This window comes from Musca vetustissima, unplaced genomic scaffold, assembly GCF_032173495.1.
Source record: "Musca vetustissima isolate MV318-11 ecotype Yass unplaced genomic scaffold, APGP_CSIRO_Mvet_v1 utg1861, whole genome shotgun sequence".
NCBI lineage: Eukaryota > Metazoa > Arthropoda > Insecta > Diptera > Muscidae > Musca > Musca vetustissima.
In genome coordinates, this window is record NW_026884033.1 from 14,622 (window position 1) to 41,405 (window position 26,784).

The following is a 26,784-nucleotide window of genomic DNA, read 5'->3' on the forward strand; positions in this document are numbered from 1 at the left end:
ATGTTTTCCGAACACAAACAACGAATGAGTAATCGAAAACACCAACAGTCACCAAAAAGTCTGAAGAATGTCCTGACCTGCCTACTTGTTACAATACTGCTGTTGTTTGAAGGACACGGTATAGGGGCAACACCCATAACTAGATTAAGACGACAAAAGTCGGAGCAGTACCAACAGCAGCATCAGCATCATCTAAATCACAATCTTCCACAACAGTTGCTGCAGCAGCAACAACAACAACAAAAGTTTCCAGAAAAAAGTACTTCGGATTGTGAGCACAAAAGTTTGGTTGAACTCATCAAGACTAGTCCCATAATACTTAAAGCTTTGGGTTCCCACATATTTAGTCCGACTGAAAGCAACAACTACAACAAAAACAATAACTACGATGAAGATGTTGATCTGCCTGGCGGACATAGTGACGATGATGTTTTATTATCGTCCTGGCAAAGTGAACGAATTCAATTTGCCAGATACAAAGCGACTTCATCATCGTCATCAGCAGCAACGTCATCGTCGTCAGCATCATCATCGTCGTCTGAATCCTCATCATCATCATCGTTCGGTTCATCCGCATATCCAGCCTCCCAGTTGAATGCAAAAAGTCTACTAGAAGAGCACATAGCGCAGACCAGACAAAAGCCAAACGGGCCATATTCCCTTGACATGATGACAGCAAAAAGTGACGCCATTCTGTCCTATTCATCCCTGGATAGTGATGCCCTTTTAATAACATTAACACCGGACACCATTTACAAAGGAGCTTCGCTTTTGAAAACGGCAACAAATGCCGCAGTTACTCCAGCCAACACTCGAAATGCAGGTAGTGGTGCTTTTGGCAGTGGCAACGGCAGTGGTGGTGGTATCAATTCTGCTGATCCAGTTGATGCAGCCAATGATGGTGACACATTGTATTCATCGTCGGAATCTGCGGTTGAGGGGTAAGTGCAAAAGCTTAGATATCATTATTTTGTAAATGACTTTTGTAAAATGCAGATGCAGAAAGAGGGATTTAGGGATGAACTTTTAATAAGTTTTCAGGATTTAAAGAAAACAAGTGAAAAAGCGTTAAGTTCGGCCGGCCGAACTTTGGATACCCTCCACCATAGATATACTAAAAGGTAGTTGAAATGAAAATGTATGGAAAATACCAAAACCATAATGTGAACCATGTTCCAGAAAATGTTGATTTCATCCAACCTGTGCCTATCTTATTATTCTTCCAAACTTAGTTAAGGTTCGAAAATGTGGACTATCGGTCCACTCCCTCTGATACCTCCCACACTAGTGCTAGGTCTAAATGCCGGTTATAGTTCATGTATAGTTCATTATCGAACCTTACGTTCTAACTTTATCTCGATATCCTCCGCAGGTTTAATGATTACGACAGACTCTTAGAACCAAACCCAAAACGCGGAACAAATTAGATAACTATTTTAATATAAAAAGGGGGTTTATAAGGGGACTACCCCAAAAAGGGGGCGAATATAAATAATATTTGGTAGGGAGATTTGTTACCATATACGACTACAAAATACCAAATAGCAGCGAATTCGGCTGAAAAACGCGGTCAAGAACCCCAAAATACGGAATATTGGGGGTACTCTTATATGGGGCTACCCGAATAAATGGACCTATATTCATAATTTTTTGTGGAGAAATTTGGTACCTGTTAAGAACTCAAAATACTAAATTACAGCCTATTCGGTGGAAAAATACGATCAAAACCCCCAAAATACCGAAAATTAGAAGGTGCCGTTATATGGGGGCTACCAGAAAAAGTGGACCTATACTCATAATTTTTTGTGGAGAAACTTAGAACCCAATAAGAACCCAACGTATCAAATTTCAGCGAATTCTATTGAAAAACTCGGTCAAGAACCCCAAAATACCGAAAATTGGGGGGTACCCTTATATGGGAGCTATGCCTAAACGTGGACCGATATATCCCATCTTCGAACCTGCAGACAAAAGACAACCCTATGCAAAATTTCAGCACCCTATCTCAATTCCTTCAGAAGATGGCGTGATTACAACAGACGGACGGACGGACATGGCTAGATCGTGAATATATATACTTTATAGGGTCGGAAATTAATATTTCGATGAGTTACAAACGGAATGACAAAATTAATATACCCTCCATACTATGGTGGAGGGTATAAAAATGAGATAAAGGGAAGAATTTAAGGAAATGAATATCCTTTAAGGTATTTACAATTCCCAGTTCACTTGCAATACATGAGGATTTTTATACCCTTCACCACATGGTGGTAATTGGTGCATCAAAGTCCCTAAATATCTTTCGATTTGCACGAATTTAGGTATGGCATACTGAATTAAGTCTAGAATGATAGGTTCATGTTAATTGTATACCATGTAATCAATTCATGTCTGATTGAGATTAAATTTTAAACTGTGCAGCATACCAAATAGCATGTGTCAAGTTTGCTTTAAATCCACTTAAAAAATTTAGCTAAGTTTGCGGAATGACATGTGTACGGATTTATGTTAGTCGGTTTAGATATAGATGTAGATCACATATTTATGTTCGTTCAATTTAATGGCAATGTTCCTTTAAAGAGGTCGATGTCTGTTAAGATACATATGTAGAATATATATCTTAACAGTGGTGAAGAGTATCATAAAGTCGGCCCAGCCCGACTTTACTATTTTCCTTACTGGTTAATAATAAATTTGTGGGTTAAATTAAGATTTAAGATTTTTAAGCAAGACTTCGACCAGAGACTACCATCTTAACAAATGCAAATATGTGGATGTTATTTTTGTCATGGCCCAGCCCGACTTTACTATTTTCCTTACTGGTTAATAATAAATTTGTGGGTTAAATTAAGATTTAAGATTTTTAAGCAAGACTTCGACCAGAGACTACCATCTTAACAAATGCAAATATGTGGATGTTATTTTTGTCATGGGAGTAGAATTACACCTCGGAACGTCTGTTCCGAACACTTTTAATGCATGCGGGGATAGAGCGAAACCTTGGAGCTCGCATTCACCACAGCTCTATTGCGATGAGATGCAATTAATGTGGGAATGGGTACATTTTTGGAGGTTGTTCCGTATTAGAACGGATATAGAGACTTTTATTCTTCTTACACCACTCGGTTCAGAACAGACCTATTTGGACCCATTCTTTTGGGGCAGTACCGCTTGGTCCCCCAGCTCCATCATGAATTGTGACATTCAGTCCTATGTAATGACCAGGGGGTAAATCGCTGTCCGAGCAAATTTGTAGCTCAACACATTACAAACTGAATGATTACCACGGACCACCTCACCATCATCGTCTCATCAACCATGGGAATGCTGATAGGCAAAGTGTTAGAGATTTCTCCAATCGCCGCTTCAGAGTCTATCCCCTCATATCCTCCCTCGGTTAGGTGAGATGGAAGATCTGAGCTCGATATATACCTGCAGGACAAATTCCTGTCGACGAAACAACGAGTTTCAAATTTTAGGCATCAAATATTCGGATATATGGATACGACAGCTATGTTCGTTGGCGGTTACGTTCTCACTGACGTCATCTGTAAATGACAGAGCATTCCATCGGCCCTCAAACCACACCAAACTGTTGTTATACCCTTCACGGCACTGTGGTACACGGCATTATGTCTTTGTGCATATGTTTGTAACATGCAAAAGGAAACGAGAAAGACACATGGTTACTTTTGAGAATATGCATAGAATCACTTTTTAAGTCGATTTATGCATGCCCGTCAATCTGTCTGTCCATGTTAAATTGTAAACAAAGTACTGGTCGCATTTTTGATTCGAATTGGATGAAATTTGGCACAGCCCATTTATTTGGCCCAAGGACGAACCCTATTGAAATTGGGAAAAACCCGGTTCAGTTTTATATATTACTGCCATATAAATTTTCGTCCGATTTAATATAAACGGTGCTCCAAAGTACCTATATATCTTTCGATTTGCACATGGTCGGTCCCGTCCGACTTTACTACTTTCAATTCCAAATACAGCAATTAAGTCGAATCCAAATTTCTTGCTAAAGGAGTATGTATCATCGGTCATAACCTATTTTTTTGGATTTTTTCTTTAACGATTTGTATGCGTAGGTTCTTCCATGATAAAACCTACAACTATTTTCGTTTTAAATAAAGTTAAATGTTAAAACAACATTTTTACCAAAATAATGGAAAATATTTACCTATGAAATGTATTTTGTATGTTCTCTCTAATCCAATTCATTGCCAATGATTTGAAACCATCACCAACACTAATTAAACATGATTTTCCAATACATCAGCTCTAATTAGGCTACCTCTCACACTCATGTTTCATATTCGATTTTTTTTTGCAGACAATTAAATGCAACCATAGAACCATTATCGTGTTTCGATGGGAATTTATTAAAAATGTTGCCGACAGATTTAATTATTTTTGGCGAATTAATAACAATGGACCAGCAACAACAGCCACAACAACATCGTCATGGTTATTCTGTAGACACATCAATGCCATCGTCGCCATCATCATCAGCATCCGTCCACCAGCAATCACAACACCAACAGAGTAACCATCAGCCGTCACAACAAACCAAACAAATCCTGAAGATCAGCATAAATGGTTTACATCGTTGGTCAGCACAATTTGAAAGTTTTATATGGACACATTTAGGTAAGTTTTGGAATATGTGCGCCATGTAGAAAATTAACTGTCTATGTCTATATTACTACAGTAAAACATATTTACAAGAATATTGTCGATGCGAATATATATCCAACGAATGAAAACTATTTTCAAAGTTACACTGCATAAAACCAAAAAGGAATTTTCCAAGATGAAGTCAAGTTTATGAAATACTACCCTATCGAGTACGAATGGTATTGGGACAACATAATTAGAGTTTTGTATGTTTGCTCCCTCCACCAGTAATCAATTTGTTATTTCGTTTACAACACATGGAATAGAGGATATATTTTTGACCAGAATGAAATTCTATTTCAATTTTACCAGTCCCGTTTGCATATTCAGATCACGATAAGGGTAGTTATTTAAGATAGAGCTGTTGGTTCGGAAATTTTTACTGAAAATGCGATATAGGTAGCCTTATAATATATAACAATATCGACAGGTACGGTTATATGGGGGCTATATCAAAACATGGACGCAGAGACCCCATTTTCCATACCAGTATTAGTTTTGGCATTAAAAACATATGAGCCAAACTTTGGCCGCCAATGTCAAGTGGTTCGCATGTTAATGAGTTTATATCCAATATTTGGGTAAATACACAAAAGGCGGTCTTTTATATGGGGGCTAACAGAAAACGTAGGCCTACGTCGATACAGTTTTGCATGGATATTTGGTACCCATAGAGAACTCCCAGTACCATATGATTGTTAAATGCGGCTAATAGACAGAAATTACATAAAATCGGGAGGTACGGTTATATGGGGGCTATATCAAAACTTGCTCTCAGACACCCCATTTCCCATACTAGTATTAGTTTTGACACGTGTTTAAAGTATTGTAAAACTATCCATTTTAAATCGATTTGATATTATAGAAACCTTACCGACTCAATATAGTAAACACCGAAATAAATACCCGCAAATGGGTATTTACCCACGCATTGGGTATTTATCAGGTAAATACCATCTCTAGGCTCTATATATGCATCGATTTAATAAACAACTGCATAGTTTAAAACATGAACCATTATTAAAACATTTCTGGAAAAATGTTTTTTTTTTATTCAACAGGAATCCGATATGAAGAAAAAAAAAACAATAGTCACTGGAAAAATTATGTGAAGCCGATATGAAAACTTAGACCAATATAGATACTGTATTTACCGTCCAATGTTTCGGAATTTATTAAAGCCTTTAAAACACCAAAGAAGAAAAAAAGGTTGTTAAGTTCGGCCGGGACGAACTTTTTATACCGTCAACAACGTGGGATACGGACATTTATGGTGTTATGTGATATTAGGTTGTTCATGCTCATAGTGTTCCAAAAATTAGTTGGAAAACTTACGGGACATGACCAATACAAAATACGAATAATGGCATTATATGGGGGAACTGGCCCAATGTTAACAATTTTTAATATTTCAAAAATTTTTTAATCTCAATGAGAATCGAAAATATTACGTTGTGAACTTATTCGTCCTAAGCGGAGAAACCTTAGTTATTTGGTACATGATTTTGATGAAATCGGATGAAAGTATCATGTAAAGCGAACAGACATAGGCTCCTATATTTGGACCATTTGCATAAAAGCGGACTAAAGGATATATGTGAGCTATATTTAAATCTGAACCGATTTCAACCAAACTTAGCATACATCAATCAAGACTTAATTCAATACTCTCTGCAAAATTGTCATAAATGCGACCTGTACTTTGTTCGCAAAAATACATGGACGGAAAGACAGACGGACATGCATAAATCGACTCAGAAAGTGATTCTATGCATATTCTCAAAAGGAACCATGTCTATCTCGTTTCATTTTGCCTGTTACAAACATATGCACAAAGACATTACACCCTGTACCACAGTGTGTTGAAAGGTATAACTACAAAATTTACGAAAAGATTTAAAATACCGAATATGTGGGATACCGAGAAAAATCGAGCGATATATACCAGTTTCAATTCCAATAATCACAGATGTAACATAAATTTAGGTTTAGAATTCCTATCTTCAATATTGCAGAAGTGTATTAGTTTGCTTTAATAAATATGTCATATCGACAGCATTTATTTCAATTTGCATGGGCTTAAAGAACACGGCGATACTAGAGATCTAATTCTGAACAGACTAACTAACTATGTGTTGAATGGACTGACAGCCATGAATAATCGGCTCAGATTCTAAATAGAATACCATTAATTAATCTATTGTTTATTTTAGCATGTTCTAGAAAATACAATTTTTGTCATTTAATTATGCTGTCCTACTTTCAAATACAGCTTCCAATTACCCTACATGAATTTGTATTTTGATTTTGTATTTGATTTTGCGACAAAAGGGAGAAAAAATGAAGGACATGTTTCACACGCATTCATGATGGTGTCAATGGTTTCGTTTCATTTGACTTTTCCCTGACTTGTGCCAATTTGCATAAGTACCTGATTTCTTTGTTTCGATTTTTTTCGCATTCACCCAACTAGTTGAACGGAAGGAACTATGCATGTTTCGATGCTACTACTCTTTCATCGGATCACTTGAATACAACAAAAAGAGAAATAAGTTATGAGTGTGTTTCATGCTGTTCCGCACTTCTTCAAAGTTTCAGTGATGCGTTAACACATATCTTATCGATTTTTTTACCCAGTATGGGTTTCAGTGATGCACACGACACAAATACACATACCCTCAGCCACTATGTGGTTGTCCTTTATAAAATATGCACATGCATAACTTGAACCATACGTATCGTGCAACATGAAGCTGCATACAAACTAACAATTGACTTCATTTTACATTCAGGGTGCATTGACTTGTTTTTCCTTTTCCATTTTATTTGTTTTTTTTTTTTTTTTTTTTTTGTTTTTAATTTTTTATCTGTGGTTTCATGTTACTTTTTTGGTTTCTATTTAATTTTGTGTTTTGTATTCTTTTGCATTGCAACTTTTGAACTGGGTGTTTTATTTAGGGCTTCATCAGTGTTGTTTTTTATTTTTTTACTGCTGCCGTTGTTGTTGTCTGTCTTTGCTTTATGTGAAAGAATGATAGAAAGCTGGAAAATTTATTGAGGGTAAAATTGAGATTTGTTGAAGCACTTCTGATTCGCGTGACTTTATTATAAGTGAATGTTCGCTCGGTGCGAACGTTTCCATTTAATTGAGAATTCCATATAGTATTTCAATTGACACATTTCCCCCCTTCGTGGAACATAAATCATCATTTGAGAGATTTAAACCTTTAATCCGATTGAAATGAGATCTTACAAACCAGGAATGCAGGTAGGTATGCTTTAAAATTGAAATGGAAATTTAGTTTAGAATGTATGGATGAGATTATTGGTAAATTAGAATTAAAGAACATTAAGCCATAACGGGGATACAACGTGAAATAAGTAGAAAATTTGTCCAGGTGTTGTGTTGTAACGTGAAATAAAATGTTGATGTACATTTTCAGTAGGGAAAGGGTACCATCTCAAAATCTGGATTTGTGCAGCATTATATATCTACAGGATATATTCACCTTGAGGTGGAGGGCATCAACATTCTGTACCTTCATATTATTGCTGTGCCATTTTAAATAGTCTGCTAGAAGGCTGATGTCTGTGGAAATTAAATACCGAATAACAGACACTTAGTCAGGAAAACTAAAAATAAGCGGGACATAGCATTTAACCTTTAACAACAAATGGAATCTATAGCAAAACGTGGATTGATATATCACATTTGCAATACCAACTATTGTGGGAGTACTAGCAATGTACACCCTTGATCTTAAGACATTTTTGTACAACCAATACTAGATGAGAATCTTACTTCTCATATGTAGAACCTAAGCAAAACCTAGACTTAACATATTAAGTCATTTTCACATAAAAATATGTAACGAGCGTGGGTGAAAGATTGTTGAAAATATCATTTTAGCTTCTGATGAACTACCTGGCCTGGCACGCATGTATCTCCGGCCTTATTGCTCGCCAGATGGGGTGGGTTATTGCCATGATTCATCAGTCAAAATCGCCAGCTACAAGTTTTAAAATTTATTTATGCGTGCTCAATAATGCAGAGAAGATGACATAATAAAGACACAAGCAAAGAAAATTATAGTAAGAAGAATGTCTATAGCCTAAGGAAGTAGAAAGATCTGTTCATCCAACTGTTGACTTACACGTGCATAGGTGAAAAACGCACGCTTGCCCACCCAACCTGTTTACCATACCAATCCAAAATAAAATTGAAAAATTGTCCATAGTAAACCCATACGAACTCATCCTAAATAATTTTTCCCAACCCCTTTTGCGAATCAAACTCTATTTCTGTCTTATTCCATATTCATATTAACAAAATTTATTCAAAACAAATCCATATTAATTTATTCTAAAAGTATAAGCAATTTTAACAACTAATTACATCATTAAATTTAATCTAGAGAACTAAAAACTATAATCCAGAACACAATTATTAAGCATAGAAAATCAAAAATCTATATATAGGTATGAAAGATCAACAAAATTGAATAACAATATTCAAGTAAATATGAGACCGATTTCAAGAAAAAATATAGTAGACAAATGATCACCTCAATAAACCATCATCCTTACTAAGCAATAACTAGCTTTGATAAATACAAAATTCGAAAACAAAACAGCAAATGATATTAATTAAAAGTATACAAATTAATGAGAATTCATATTCAAATCGCAGAATATTAAATCATAGAAAACAATCGACGATGAAACAAATTTATAAAAATATATAGCTGAAAATCAATGTAAAGCATTTATGTTATATTTATATGTGTGTATGTCTGCATCATGTTACATCTGTACAGATCAGCTGTGAGTGCATTGACCTGCGCTCATGCTGATGTACATTGCAGAATAATATATGTATGTGTGTGTAAAAATTTGATATGAAAGAAAAATTTTAAATCAACAATTATAAATATATTCAATAAGTTATTATGATTAAAATATCATCATAAAAAACAATGTTCATTTTCTTTTGTGTATAAAATAAAAATCAAATCGCTTTGTTTTGTTGTTATAACAGAAGTTCACAATCGAAACAAAAGACTACTAAGTGAAGCAGTGCTTCTCAAACTGTATACCCTCTGTCAATAGTTCAACAGAGCGAGGTATTGTGTTAACAGCCAGTCGTCTGTTAACATAATAACATTAACATAACGATTGCTGTTCAACATACACAGACCAGAAATAAAAAGGAAACAACAAACAAACACAACAATAGGGTTATATCCTCTTTTCAGTAAAATAGATATTTTGCACAATTTTAAATATTTAATTAATTCAAATTAATTAGAAATATTTTATTTTAACAAATATAAAAAAACTGAAAAGAACCCAATAACCCAGAGAGAGAGAGATAACGGTTAACCCTCTCTGAATTATATATTGTTGGTGTTAGTCTATTGCCAGTATAACAGTTTTATGACTTTCGTTGAATTGCGGTGCTCCCACGATGAAAGGCCTTTCAGGAGGGGGATGGTGGAGGTCACAAAAATCTCCACAACTTCTCTTGAAATTTAATTATTATGCAAATTTTTATTTCGTGTGGTCCGTATGCCAGTTACTAATAAATGAACTTGGTTAATTATGATTCTTTTGTGGTTTCTTTTTTTAATAATTTATAATCTTTAGAATTTTTGTTGTTAACTTTTTTATATTCTATACTCTTTTTGTTTGGCGACTCATCATATCGCACACACAAACACACGTAATTTTATATCGTTTCTATTTGTTTCACTTTCAATTGTTTCTATATGTTTTGTGATTATGTTTTCGAGACAACAATACTTATCAAAATGATTTTCTTATTTGTTGATCTTATAAAACTTTTTCTAATGATTTAAACAATTTTTTTTCAAGTCTTGCTTGAATTTCTTTTTTTCGTGATTGATTTTTTTTTTCAGCACCAAATCTTCTTTTCTTTCTTGTAAATCAAGTAATTCTTTATTCAACTTCACACTTGTTTGCACAACTGCACTACAGCTCAACTGGAGATTTCGGTAGCCACTGAAAACCACAAATTTTGTAATCTCTCTCCTAGAGGAAACAGCTTGTGGACTTGAGAGGGGTATGGCTTTTTTTCCTTATGTGCCGGGGAAAGGAAATCTGAGAATAGTGGACGAAAACATACACACAAACTATTAGCGATCAACTAAAACAAAATTTTATCAAATTTTCCTTGATCTTACCAGCGATTGTGTAATCAAAGGTGATTTAATTAAAAGAAAATTTGCACAGCAAAGGTAGAAATACAATCAACCTTATATATTATGCCAATACTTTCCAAAAATCAGCAACAATTCTAGATCAGGAAAAACACCAAAATCCGAAGAAAATTGTGCAGGGCAGGATTAAGACGGTGACAAATTCCAATCAAAATGGCCAATATGTCTCCTCGTTCACGGTGATTCAAATAGCTGAATCACCCATACTAACCCGAAATTCAAAAATTAATATGGCATCTTCGTCATTTCATACATCCAAAATACATAGTAGTTAATTGGTGTTGGTAGAAGAAAGAGAAAGTATGATCATCATAAAATTTCACCACTTTCGCCAAGGGGATATTTGTGACAACATTCATGTCATCACTGTTAATAACAGGAAGTAGTCTACAGAAAAAACTTACAGAAAACCATACAACAAAACATTTCTGCTCAAGCAATTGACTGGCGAAAACAAAAATGCATAAACAAAATAAAAAGCCAAAAAAAAAAACGATAATATTAAAAATGAACCACAGCGGGGTTGATCCTGCGACCTTCCGAACGCTAATCCACGATGCTACCTCTGGACCAAGCTAGTATTAGACGAAGGTTTGTTTAACTGCGCTATCAAGTAAACTAATATAACAGTTTACAAGATCAATGTAGAAAGAGGGAAGAAGAAGCATCAGTGTAATAAAGAGCTTTTCTAGACATTATTCTAAAAATAGAATATTACAGAATATTAACAATATAACATTCCACCTCTCATATTACAGAGCACATGTAACAAAAATTATTATTTTACAGAAGAGCTTCTGATTGCCAAGTCAGAGGTGGGCGAATGTCAAATATTGGGGGCCAATAAAAAATAAAATAACAAAATTCAATCACTTATCTACATGCGCCCCTACAAATACATATATCAGAAGAGATAGTTAACATACACACCAATATCGACTATTTAGTTCCTTTGTTCTTATAGTACGTATTTCCAAAAATACCTTCATATCTTAACACTACACACCAATTCTGACAAAATCTAGCTCTATACAAAACTCTTGTAATTTAATACCAATCAGCACACAAGTACGTACCTCAAAAATCCAACTGAAGTAATTTGTCCAAATTTAATGATTCAGTCCGATCAGTTCACTCAAATCGTTAGTACACATAAGTACGAATTTGCAAAATTACATCCATTGCCCAATTCCAGAATTCCAGCTCTATCAAATCACCGAAACCGAAATTGTATAAAATGTAGTACCATTGAGTACACATTAATATAAACTTCCGTACGTACCCACCTCAACAATCCAATAGAAATCATATTTCCTAATTCCAGCCCGATTGGTTTACCTAAATCCAAATTGTATTATATTTATTACCACCTTGTACCCATAAGTACAAATTTCCGAAACTACATCCTACTATTCAACAGTAATCATACATATTTCCAAATTTCAGAATTTCAATATTATCGGTTCTCCCAAATCTAAATTGTACCAAATTTATTACACATAAGTACGAATTTCTAAAACGTCCTACATGTCCCAACTCCACACTTCAACAGTAATCTTAAGATTCATTCTAGGCCTAATTCATTACGCTGTGCCAAATTTCGTGCAAATCTAAAGATATATAGGGACTTTGGTGCACCATTTACATTTAATAGGACGAATATATATACGGGAGCTATATCTAAATCTGAACCGATTTTCAGGAAACTTAACACACATCATCCTAGGCCTAATTCATTACGCTGTGCCAAATTCCGTGCAAATCGAAAGATATATAAGGACGTTGGTGCACCTTTTACATTAAATCGGGCGAAAATATATATGGGAACTATATCAAAATCTGGACCGATTTTCATGAAACTTAACACACATCATTCTAGGCCTAATTCATTACGCTGTGCCAAATTTCGTGCAAATCGAAAGATATGTAGGGACTTTGGTGCACAATTTACATTAAATCGGGCGAAAATATATATGGGAGCTATATCTAATATTGAACCGATTTTCAGGAATCTTAACACACATCATTCTAGGCCTAATTCATTACGCTGTGCCAAATTTCGTGCAAATCGAAAGATATGTAGGGACTTTGGTGCACAATTTACATTAAATCGGGCGAAAATATATATGGGAGCTATATCTAAATCTGAACCGATTTTCAGGAAACTTAACACACATCATTCTAGGCCTAATTCTCTACGCTGTGCCAAATTTCGTGCAAATCAAAAGATAGGTAGGGACTTTGGTGCACAATTTACATTAAATCGGGCGAAAATATATATGGGAGCTATATCTAAATCGGAACCGATTTTCATGAAACTCTGCATCATACATCATTCTAGGCCTAATTCATTACGCTGTGCCAAATTTCGTGCAAATCGAAAGATATATAGGGAATTTGTTGCACCATTTACATTAAATCGGACGAAAATATATGGGAGCTATACTATTTGGCTGTTAAGTCAAATATATTGTTTCTGGTCTCTCTAGAGGTCACGAAACTGTACATGGGGAAAATGCTAATGAATAAGCATATTGAGAAAGTCAAATAGACGCAGACTTTTGTTCGAAAAAATTCAAAATTTCCATTATAGGCTCTTCACATTTATTATAGAAGGGCAGAGACCGGGTGGGGGAGCTATACGTAAATATTCTAATAGTATTTAGTATTACCATTAACGCACTAGATTATAGCTATACAATTTTGCATAAAGTTCCGGTTTTGTTGAAGCGCGACATATATCGATTTTGAATGGATGATATTTCGAGGATGAAATAATACAAAAAAAAAAATTCTAAATGCACTTTTATAACCCGAATACGGGAAATCTAGTCAAGGAAAAACATGGCTGCTTTGATAATGATGTTTGGTATTGCAAATGTCATATATCGGTCTAAGTATTGGTCTAGCCCCCACATAAGGGTCCCCCAATATTCGGTATTTTGGGGATTTTAGACACATTTTCCAATCGAGCTGGCTGTAATTTATTATCAAGTTTTAAAAAGTTCGGCCGTTAACATAGTTTTTTACTTGTTATATTCTGATAATGTAGTGTTATTACAACACCAGGAGGTGGATATTTCGCAGAATTTTCCCGACACGGAAAATAGTTTCGCAGAAAATTTAAGTCTTGTGGTAGTATCAGATGGATATCCCCGTGCGACTATATCGCTCCGCTCACAAGAAAAACATTAGAAAATCAAATCCAACATACGGAAACTTCAATGTGTCGATGTGAAATCGAGAAACTACAATTTTTTTGGAGTAATGCTAAAAATTTTGAAAAAATCTTGGAACAAATTAAAAATGCTAAAAAAGTGCTAGGTGCTAGATCAATTTTTTTTGGTGCTAAACGAGTTTAAAAAGTGCTAAATCTAGCACTAAAAGTGCTAAATTGGCAACACTGCCACTCACCAAGGGCTCCATAACGAATTTTCCTCCTGTCATATCAAGAGCTCGATTTTGAGTCAAAGTGTAATTTTTGGTACCGATATTTCAAGTTACGATAATGGAGGGTGCCCTTTCATGGAGGCTAAAACTAAAATGTACCCTATTAGTTATTTTAGATACAAAACATAATGAGAACCCAATGTTTAAAATTACAATGATATCTTTGAAGTGAGTGTACTTTAGAATTCCCTCATTAACACTTTTGTGCAGAAAAACAACATACAATGTACTATACCCTCCTTATATGATTACCTCTATTAGTGTCGTCTGTGTTTCTTCTTTTCTTAGCTAATTTAATAATATTTCATTTAAGGGGGAAAATCCATATAGCCTTCCCCCTCTCTCGCAGCCAACGACAAACTCGATGTGTAATCATCAGCTGTTTAAACGTGTAATAATATTCATGTTATGGTCCTTTACCATCCACAGGTGTTCGACAGATACTTAATTGATAATGGTTTACAATACACTTAGTTTCAATTTGTGCAAATATTCATCCATTCATTCCTCTAACAGCATTTTCGTGTAATTAATGTAGTTAAAGCAACAGCAACAATCACAACAACCGGCTGGTATACCCACATAGCTTATGGAATAATAAATTAATTCGTTTTCACCATCACCGCCACCCACCACTGATATTCTTTGTCTGTCTGTCTCTGTTTTGTATTCTTTCAGGTTGGGATGATTGGAGCGATTTCACCGTTTGCAGTGTGGCCTGTGGTAAGGGCGTGCAGCAGCGCTTCCGACGTTGCCTTCTCGATAATCCCATGGTCGAAATGAAAATGAATTTCAATGAAATTGAGGAAGAAGAAATTGAAGCTGAGGAAGAAGAGTTGGAGGTGGAAGAGCAAGTGGAACAGTACGATGACGATAATGAACTGATGGACGATGAGGTTACGGGAGATGCCGAGGAGGAAAAACAATACGACGATATTGACAGAATGATATTTGAGGATGATGATGACGATGAAATCATTGAACAGCTCAAAGCTATCGACAACTATGACAGTGCCGATGATGACGACGATGGCGAACGTTCGATGCTGAATGCTGTTGCTGGCGGCGGTGGTGGTCAAGCTGTTGCCTTTGGCTTTATAAATGAACGTTATGAAAAACCGGATGTTAGAAATAAAAAAACATCGTAGAAGAACTCAACTATCACAGGATGTTGCCAGGCAACGGAATAGAGCAGACCCCGATAACGAGGCCTTGGATGGCGTTGAATTGATGACCCAAACGGATGTATACGAAGTGGACAACAATATGTTGCACTTTGTGACAGCACCATCAGCGTCACTAGGTGAAAAAACACAATCACGAAGGGCCAAAAATAAACTTAAAACAAGAACAGCAACGACAACAACTGAACAACCCGAAATTATGCGCATATTTGAGGGTGATTTCAACGATGTCTACAGTGAACGAATTTACAATGAAAGTCCATTTAATGGTCCCCAGTTGTCGGAGGATAAACGAGACTTGAAAATGCACAAAAAAGGACAGCGTTCGAAACATAAACGTCATAAATCAGCAAAAATTGTGAGCACAATGTTCTGCGAAGGCTACAATATCGAACAGAGAACGTGCAATAATTTTGAATGTAGTGGTAAGTGAAACAATTGAATTTATTAACATTTTGCCTTTGTGTAAATTTGGTTGTCGTTGATAAGTTAGAATAATTTATGATTCATGGCTTTTGGAATGCTTTAATTCTATTAGGTTGAATAAAATGAAATTCTGATGGCCTTGAATATGGATATATCCACCATAAATGTCAATAACTATCACCGTTTGAAAATGTTAAAAAAATATTAAAATAAGAGACTCAATAGTTCTAATTGTGCAACAAGTAAATATTGCGAGATTTCAGAAATTTAGTTTGTCCATAAGAGATAGAAGTAAGAAAATTCAACTTCGCAGATAACAATTTCCAATAGCATTTTTTACCCTGCACCAAGGATTGGGGAGTATCGTAATTGTGTCATTACCTTTGTAAGACCATATCTAAACTCACGATAGAGGTCGTATATTTTAGAGAGAACATTGAAATATTGATAGCCCTCCTTAGATGTTTGATATTGGGATATAACGGTCCACGTTTTGACATAATTCGTTTTAAAGGTTTTAGTCACATTTTTACACCGAAGTGGCTATAATTTTGTATTCCTGATTTTAAGAGACTGTCATACATCTATTTAAACATGATCGACATAAATCCATCGTTGCAGAAAATTGGTAATGCTGGTCCATTTCGGTCATAATCTCAATATATATTCCTAATTCCTGTTCCTGAAGAATAGAACATGTTCTTCTTCTTTTTACATAGTATACATACCAAGGTCCCACTTAATTATCGGCGTGTTGAGGTTCCAATCTCAATTTTTTCATAGAGCATAAAAAACTTCTAGCAGACAACTCGTAATGACATTGCCCCGTTCTAAAGTACTCGGGCGATTTTGGATATTTTTATTGGGCATCAACATGTGGTATCATTGATTTCCCCTAACTCAATTAGCATTTTTTATATTTATTTATTTTCGAATTTAGCATTTTGACCTTTCCTCACTTTAATTTTCATAACCCTGAAATACAGTTGTAAAAGGTTTATTGTTTTCTCTAAAATTTTTTATGTTTTAATATTTTGCTTTATCAATAACCATGATTTATTATTGTATACAAATATGGTCAGACTATAACAATAACACCAATAATATTTCAGATGTTTTGTTTTTTTTTCCTTTTTGCCTCATTTACAGATGATATCAATGATTTATTGAAGTTTTATCGAAAATATCCCAGTAACGAGGAAACAAGTGCGACTTCAACACAAGCATTAAATAACGATTTTAATACAGCGCCATCAGCAGCTGTATCTTCTTCTTCATCATCATCGTCGTCTGCAGCGGCGGCATGGACCGCCACTTCTTCAGTTACAACCGCATCAGCAACTAATTTTAATGGCGGATCTGTTCCATCGACACAGACAAATGATTTGAGTCTCTGGAATGGTTTAACAGAAAATATAAATACCATAACACCAATACCGAAAAACACTGGCTTTGTTAAGACATGGCATAACTTTTTAAATTTAACATTATGCTGACACTGCGAGCGAAGGTAAGTAGAAATAAGAGATGTGAAAAGGTGTTTATGTAAAGGCAATAAGTCCATATAAACTTTTAAACTCATTCAGTGTTGCCGACAAATCTATACCCTTGAAACAGACGATGGGGAGTATTTATACCCTACACAACTTTGTTGTCATGCTATTATAGCTTTGTGTGCCCCCCCGACATATTGGTCCTAGACCCACCTCTCTGTATGCCGATCGTCACATCTCGACTAGCTGAGCCGAATACAACATGTATGTTCGTCCGTCTGTCTATTATATTTTGCAAACACAAAACACAGTTTTCGACCAATCTTTATGAAATTTTGCATATATGATGGGTTCTGGGCAAAGATAAAATGGACAAAAAAACTTTATTTTTGTTTGTTTTTTTTAGTCTCTCTATAGGCCAAAATTATGACTTGAACATCACAAAATTTTACACAAAGAAGGGGGTCTGACCTTGAAATAAGCATGGGTGTGTTGATGATTTGGATTTGGTTTTGATGAATATTGGTGTATATATTTACTCTTAAGGACATAGACCCGATAATATGATGGTAAAACCAAGAGGAATTACGTTGGTGTTTGTCTTCGGATATGGGAGTTATACGTAAATATTGACAGAGATCTACTTATTCTGATATTGTTTAGCAATAACATTACCAGACTAGAGGGCGTAAATGCAGCGCTGATGGATATGAGATTTCGCATGAGATTCCGGCTATTGTATGATGATCAGATTATATTTAAGAGATGAAATGGACCGAAAACTTTATTTATCGCTGGATTTCTACACTTTTCCACATGTTATTCAAAACATATAAAATGTAATTCGAGTATTGCATTTGTAATTCACAACATGTAATTTACAATTGGAGAATTAAATTTGCAATTCGAAACTTATAAGTTGTAATTTAAGAATTTCATTTGTAATTCATAGAATACCTTTCGAAATTCATAGAATTCCGTTTGAAATTCAAAGGATTGTATTTGAAACTCAAAGGATTGCATTTGAAATTCATAAAATTCCATTTTAAATTAATAAAATTCCATTTGAAACTCAAATTCCATTTGAATTTCATAACATTTCATTTGAAATACATAATATTTCATTTGTAATTCATAACATTTAATTTTAAATTCTAAAAATATTATTGGTAACACACAAAGGAATATGTATGAATTTGAAATGAATTTTTACGAATTACAACTGAAATTTTATGAATTACAAGTGAAATGAATTTCAAATTGAATTTTAAATGGATTTCTTTGAATTTCAAATGAAACTCTAAGAATTTCAAATGGAAATATACCAACCATAAATGGAATTTTTAAATAAATAATAATAAAAGAAATTTTATTGGAATTACTTTGACCTTAAATCGGTCAGGAGAGTGCACCCCACCCATGCTCGGAATATAGATCCGCGGAAACTAAGTGCTCAGCGGAAGTTTGGAAGGGTGTCATCTGGTGGGCCCACAATGTAGAGGTCACCTTTATGGTCCAAATTGTCTGTCTAGATTTAGATATAGCTCCCATGTATATATATATATATATATATATATATCTGTACACCAAAGATCCAAAGTTAGGCCGATTGACACAAAATTTTGCAAAACGTACTGAAGTTAGTATTTGATATATCTCCTATTTATATTTTCGTCTAATTTTTTGTAAATGGTGCACGAAATTTGTAGGGAGTTGAGACCAGAATGACGTTATGGCGTTTTGTTGAAATTATCCATTGGCCGATTTCGTGTTGGTAGTGCCCCAAATAATCAACGGATATCCGATTGAAATTAAATGTTGTACAGTGCGCTGTTTCTGCAGCATTCCGAATAGCGTGCGCCAATTCGCTGTTTATTTGATTTATAAATGTTGAAAATACCAGAAGACAAGGACCCATGTGTCCGAACTTCGGACTTGATCTAATATTGGTAAAATATTACCACGTGCATAGTGTGAATAAAATTTTGATATTCCGTTCGCGTCCAATGCAAAATATTAACCCTTTGTTGAGGGGGTACTTGAAGGAGTGGATCGATAAGTTCCATTTTCAAACATTATACAGGATTGGTTAAAATGTTAGGTTGTGCCAAGTAAAATTAAAATGTTGATCATTTTTTTCGCATTGTAATACTTTGAAAGAAGTATTACAATGCGCAAAGCATCAAAGAAATCGGTTACTCAATTCGATCGTTATCGTGTGTACCAGCCAGACAGACGGTCGTTCATATATAAATCGACTCCACATTTACAAAATTTGCATAGGTTGCAGAATGACATATGTAGGGATTAACATCAATCCCGGTTTACATATATATAAAGATCACATATTTAAGTTCGTTCCATTTCACGTCGATGTTCCTTCGAAAAGGCGACGTCTATTAGGATACATATGAATAATATACTCAAAGTGGTGAAGGGTATTAAATAGGCCCAGTCCAACTTTAGTACTTTCCTTACTGGTTATATTTGGACTGTGTCAAAATATAAACACATACTGAAACTTTTCTGCGAATAATGCTTCCCAGGAATGCAAATTAATGCCAGGTTGATATTGTGGCATGGTCCATGGATGAACCCATTATTGAAATGGTTCTGCATATATGTTCGTCACACTTTTAGGTCCCCAAAAGTGACATCTATAAAATGTTAACGACTCTTATAATATATACTACTAACTTTATTTTACTGAATATACACCTTCCATATATGTCCCTTAAACATGATTATTATATATTCTCTTTTATTTACGTATTATGTCTTTATTAAATTTTATCACTATATTTCTTTTATGTTCATTTCCTTTGCTGTGATCTGAAACTTGGCTCCTCTTCAACGGCCATTTAACTCGCGTGAATATGAAAACTTAACCTCATTGGCAGAATGACAGTTATAACTCGGCGACAGCAGCTACAACGGCGACAATATTCTTCATTCGCAACGGTACACACAATCTGTACTTGGAAACATATCGAGATGGTTTACACCTGTATTTGGAAAGAGATAAAACCACTGAAATGCTGCCCATTCAATTTAATTTATACGACTATCGGTGGCATCAAGTGGCCATAAGGTGGGTAAAAACTTTGTGGTGAAAACCTGTGTGAATACAAGAGTATTGCATGTTATTTGCGTGTGTTTGGGAGTATCGTTTTCCCATAAATGTATTTCTGAACATCCTGTATGTGCGTGTGTGTATATATTTGTAATATTCAGCATAAAATGCCTTTGGCCCTTGGCTGAGTTACTGAAATTTACATTTTTATTGGCCATAGTTGAGGTTTTTTTGTTTCTGTTGTTTTGCGTTCCCCATTCAACGTTCAAATGTTATTACATTTTATTTTATGCGAACAACACCAAAAACACAAAATAAATTCATTTTATTACGAATTTTCATATTTGTCTGTTTTTGTTTGTTTCTTTGTTTCTGACAGCATAAAAAATGGTGATTTCATAACGATTTACATCGATTGTTCCTGGTCGAACAGTTTTGTCGTTTCGAAACGTTTATTTTCATTGCCTTTGGATGCCGATGTTGAAGTTGGACGAGGATTCAATGTAAGTATATGAATATCCAATATTGAAAGTAAAAATAAATACCAAATATTGTAATTATATTTTGTAACATTTCAATATAAAACACAATCGGAATTGTGCTATTGAAATTTTCATACATAAAAGAAGGGCAACTCTTATTCGATATTAAAGAGTAATTTTACAGTTCATGAAATTTTATTGCCGTTGTAACGGACGTCTGTGACTTAATGATATTCGAAAAAGTAATTATTGATCCTAATAGTGATTGTTGAGGCGAGGGGTTAGCTCTACTCCTCGCCGTGGTGGTGTGTGGGGGGGTGATCAATGTATTAACTCAAGGGAGCGGGGTGAAGCGACAACGAGAGCTCCCAAGCAGTTAATGGTGTAAATGGAAAAGAAAATAAAGGTTCAAAAGAAATAAAACGCAAGAATGATTAGTTTAATAATCTTAATAAAAGTCTTGGTTTATTGGTGGTATTCTTTTCTATATTCAACAACAAAATTACCTTTGTAATTTGGGGCGGCGACAGAGGCCTGTTAGTAGATAACGCGTAGACGTTATTCGACAAGTTACTTCTAAGGAGGTTAAACGACCAGTGAACGCTGTGGTTCGTGCAATCACAGAGGATTGCGGTGATCGCTGAGGATCGGTTGTCGTTTACTACTACATTTACATATTCTAATGGGAGAAAAGTGTCGAGCAAGGAGAGCAAACAGCAACAACCACCGCTCGGTGGCATCTGCACCCTACGGTCTCCGCTGAGGGAACTTGCAGAGGAGATGCCCGTGGTGTCAATCAGCAGACGTGATTGACTGAGCTCGGGAAGTTGAGTCAGAACGTATCAAACTTATACAGTGATCGTATTATGTTTTATTGTGATAAATTAATACTGATTTTAATTGATTTAGCTGGGGTTAGAGAAAATAAACATAACTATAAAGAACTATAGCTGTACACACAAATATAAAGCTTTTTCGAATTATATCAGTTTCAGGGTTCATTATTTATATAGAATCGGGCGAAAATGCAGGGAATACTATATAAGCTTCTGTCCCAGGCAGCACTGCGTGTCATTTCTGGCCTGTTCATTGAAAATTTTGTCATTGTGTTGTGTTGGTTACAGTGATTTGACAATTTTGGTGCGATAGTTTTTCACTACAACCAATGTGGATTACACAATAAGGAGTCGATGAACTTAAATCGTTATAACTTTTGCATAAAGGTTTGGTGCAATATTTATATAAAATCGGTCGAAGCTATATATGAGAGCTATATCTAATTTGAAGCGATTTCAACAAAACTTGGCTACATTAATTTGGACTTAATTCAGAACTCTGTGAAAAAAAATTGTCTTATTCGGACAAATATTGGGAGTTTGTGACATAATTTTCATAAAATCGAACGAACATATATGTAACAACTATATCTAAATCTGAGCCGATTTTTATACCCTTCACCGCACTGTGGTACATGGTATTATGTCTTTGTGCATATGATTGTAACAGGCAGAAGGTAACGAGATAGACACATGGCTCCTTTTGAGAATATGCATAGAATCACTTTTTAAGTCGATTTATGCATATTAAATTGTAAACAAAGTACAGGTCGCATTTATGATCCGAATTGGATGAATTTTGGCATAGATCACTTATTTGGCCCAAGGACGAACCCTATTGAAATTGGGAAAATCGGTTCAGATTTAGATATAGCTCCTATATATATTTTCGTCCGATTTTATGTAAAAGGCGCACCCAAGTCCCTATATATCCTTCGATTTGAACGAAATTTAGCACAGAGTACTGAATTAGGTCTCGAATGATGTGTGTTAAGATTCCTAAAATCGGTCCAGTTTTAGATATAGGTCCAATATATATTTTCGTCCGATTTATTGTAAATGGTGTACCAAAGTCCCTATATATCATTCGATTTGGACGAAATTTGGCGTAGCGTACTGAATTAAGTCTAGAATGATGTGTGTTAAGTTTCGTGATGTAGATATAGATATATTTTCGTCCCATTTAATCTAAATTATATACCAAAGTCTCTATATATTTCGATTTGCACGAAATTTGGCATAGCGTACTGAATTGATAACAGAACGATGTGTATAAATTTTCTTGAAAATCGGTCCAGATTTAGATATAGCTCCCATATATATGTTCGACCGATTTAATGTATATGGTGTACCAAAGTACCTATATATCTTTCGATTTGCATAAAATTTGCCATAGCGTACTGAATTGAGTCTAGAATAATGTGTGTTAAGCTTCGTGAAAATTTGTTCAGATTTAGATATAGCTCCATATATATTAATTGCCTTTCTGTTAGGGTGCATCTTTATACCCTTCACCACACTGTGGTACAGGGTATTATGTCTTTGTGCATATGTTTGTAACAGGCAAAAGGAAACGAGATAGACACATGGTTCCATAGAATCACTTTTTAAGTCGATTTATGCATGTCCATGTTAAATTGTAAACAAAGTAGGGGAGACTGGGGCACCTTCGGGAATCGCGTTTTCGATATGAAGCTCTCACCGTACATCACTAGTTTCGATACATAGGTATCGAATATCGAAATAAATAACTGACACAAAGTTTGAAATTTCTAGCTAATAAGCTTATTTAGATACATGGGTTTTTGTATTTTTATAGATGTTTCTGTAATATTTCAATTCCATTTCGTAAGTATTTCGTGTATAAAACTTTTTAAATTTTTAAGACAATATTATTAAAAGGTAGTTAACTACGATGTGTATTATTATAGCAATATTTAAAAATATAATATAAATTGCATATATAAGATCAAACGTGCTTGTATTGTCGAAAATGCGATAGAAAACCTCTATTTCTGATGGTGCGTGCGACCTTGAGATGTAAACGTCCTCCGCTAGAAAATAAAGGCCTAAAATTCAAACATTGTGTGGCGTATTAAAACCAAATAGAGCCTTTAGAGGATCAGAATTTCAACCTGACTGATAGCGATGACAATTACCCGGCTATGACTATGGTGCCGAATGTGCCCCATCAAATGAATGAATGAATTTGACTTTTTACAAAACTGTAAAATTTTTTAACTAATACTATTTTTTTATACTATTACTATTTTTTTATACTAGTACTATTTTTTTATAATTAAGTGTCAGAAGACAATAATCAGCCATAAAGTTGTTATATATGTTTAATAAGTACTGAGATATAGAGCTAAAAAAAAAGTGCCGAAGGTGCCCCAGTCTCCCCTACAGGTCGCATTTATTATTCGAATTGGATAAATCGGTTCAGATTTAGATATAGCTCCCATATATATTTCCGTCCGATTTAAGGTAAATGGTGCACCAATGTCCCTTAATAGCTTTCGATTTCCACGAAATTTGGCACAGCGTACTGAATTAGGCCTGGAATGACGTGTGCTAAGTTTCGTGGAAATCGGTTCCGAGTTAGATATAGCTCCCATATATATTCTCGTCCGATTTAAAGTAAATGGTGCACCAAACTCCTAATGTTTGTTCGATTAACACGAAATTTTGCATAACGTATCGAATTGAGACTTAAATGACGTTATTGGGTTTTGTTGAAATTGGTGCATATACAGCCATAGCTGTCAAATGTATTTCGATCGGGCGTACCAAATAGCGTGTATCAATTTTTCTATAAATCGTTTTCTACAAATTTGTCCCATGGTACGCAGGCGACTCTAAATCTGCCCGAATGAAATTAAATTTATCAAACTTTGCAGAAAGACATGAGTATGTTCCTTCGAGGGGACATTGACATATAATTGTAAGGATACATATGTACAAAATACCCAAAGTGGTGAAGGGTATCATATAGTCGGCCCAGTCCTACTTTACTACTTTCCTTACAGGTTTCCAATTCCAATAGGGTTCGTCCTTGGGCTAAACAACAATGCTCCAAAAAGTACAAGTACGGACAGATATAGCTCCCATATATATTTCCGTCCGATTTAAGGTAAATGGTGCACCAATGTCCCTTAATAGCTTTCGATTTCCACGAAATTTGGCACAGCGTACTGAATTAGGCCTGGAATGACGTGTGCTAAGTTTCGTGGAAATCGCTTCATATTTGGATATAGCTCCCATATATATTTCGTCCGATTTAAAGTAAATTGCATCAAATTCCTAATGTTTGTTCGATTAACATCGAAATTTTGCACAACGTACAAAATTGAGTATAGAATGACGTTATTGGGTTTTGTTGAAATTGGTGCATATACAGCCATAGCTGTCAAATGGATCGGGCGTACCAAATATTTATATTTGTTCTATAAATCGTTTTCTACAAATTTGTATGGATAGATCTAGGTAGATTCACATTTAGATAAATATCATATATTTTATTTCATCCAATTTCATGTTAATATTCCTGTTTAATATACCCATAGTGGTGAAGGATATAATATAGTCGGTCATATTCGACCTTACTACTTTCCGTACTGGTTTGCAATTCCAATAGGGTTCGTCCTTGGACTAAACAACAATGCTCCAAAAAGTACAAGTACGGACAGGCGGACATGCATAAATCGACTTAGAAAGTGATTCTATGTATATTCTCAAAAATAACCATGGGTCTGGCTTTCGGTCAACTTTCCAAGAGTTAATTCATAAAAAAAATCGGCGTTCTGTTTATTCACATAAAATTCAATGATTTTCAAGAGTTTTTCGTTTCTAAGTGATTCTATGTATATTCTCAAAAATAACCATGGGTCTGGCTTTCGGTCAACTTTCCAAGAGTTCATTCATAAAAAAATCGGCGTTCTGTTTATTCACATAAAATTCAATGATTTTCAAGAGTTTTTCGTTTCTAAGACAATTAATGGTTATGATGTAGACCACACAGGAGATATTATTAGATATTGCTACATATAACTGGCTTCCGATATTCGGAATTTTAAGGATCTTTGCAACGAGTTTTAATGGGATGGTTTTTCAAATTCATTGAAAGTAACTGTCAGTTTACCGAAATTCTAATCGAAATTTTAATGATTATTTTTTCTAATTTGGTATTGATCTTCCTTTGTTAATAAGAAACCCAGTGTCAAACTTCTTATACCCTCCACCGTGAGGTTGGCATTTAATTTGATCAAAATTAATATCAAAACAAAATGTGGCGGAACAATATAGTAGTTACGACAAAACAGGGACCCATATTTTTTAAGTATTAAGAAGCCTAATATACCTTTAAAGGCCGAATCTTGACATGGGAAATATGTTGAAACATGAATCTATATTCCTATTCTCCAAATATGAAAGCAATGTATGTAAAATTCATTCATATCTTGCAATATTTATACATGTAATAACATATGGTAAACTATGATTTAATTAGGCAAGGCCATGTTTCTGTTTATACAACTTAATTAATTTTATAAATTTAATTTGTATGTTGTATTAAATTAACAACATTATGTTTTTTTAACTAAATCGACTCTTTATATTACTTCTCTTGCAGGGTGAACTACAACAACTGCTGATATTACCACGACTGCAAGGACGTCGGCAATGTTCAGACAAACGAATATCCATAAATGAAGTGAAACGTTATATAATCGATACATTTATCGGTGATTATGGGAATTAAATCAGAAAACATTTTGTTTTGTAATTTATAACAGAGATTTAATTTTCTTTTAGTCTGATTTTCCTTTTGTGAAACGATACAATAAACTAGGAAAAATATCCAAATCAACACACACACACAAACACATTTTTGCTACATAACTAAAGT

The 26,784-nt window shown here is 34.7% G+C and overlaps 1 protein-coding gene across 1 annotated transcript; it reads left to right on the forward strand.

Annotated features, from left to right (window-relative positions):
* LOC133331011 (uncharacterized) lies at positions 1-26,637 on the forward strand. The gene is given in 10 exon segments (XM_061539412.1): positions 1-941; positions 4,349-4,510; positions 4,607-4,665; positions 15,060-15,505; positions 15,549-15,990; positions 17,141-17,476; positions 17,479-17,501; positions 20,385-20,575; positions 20,937-21,060; positions 26,509-26,637. Coding segments are annotated over 10 exon segments (2,853 nt in total).
* The last annotated feature ends 147 nt before the right edge of the window (positions 26,638-26,784 follow it).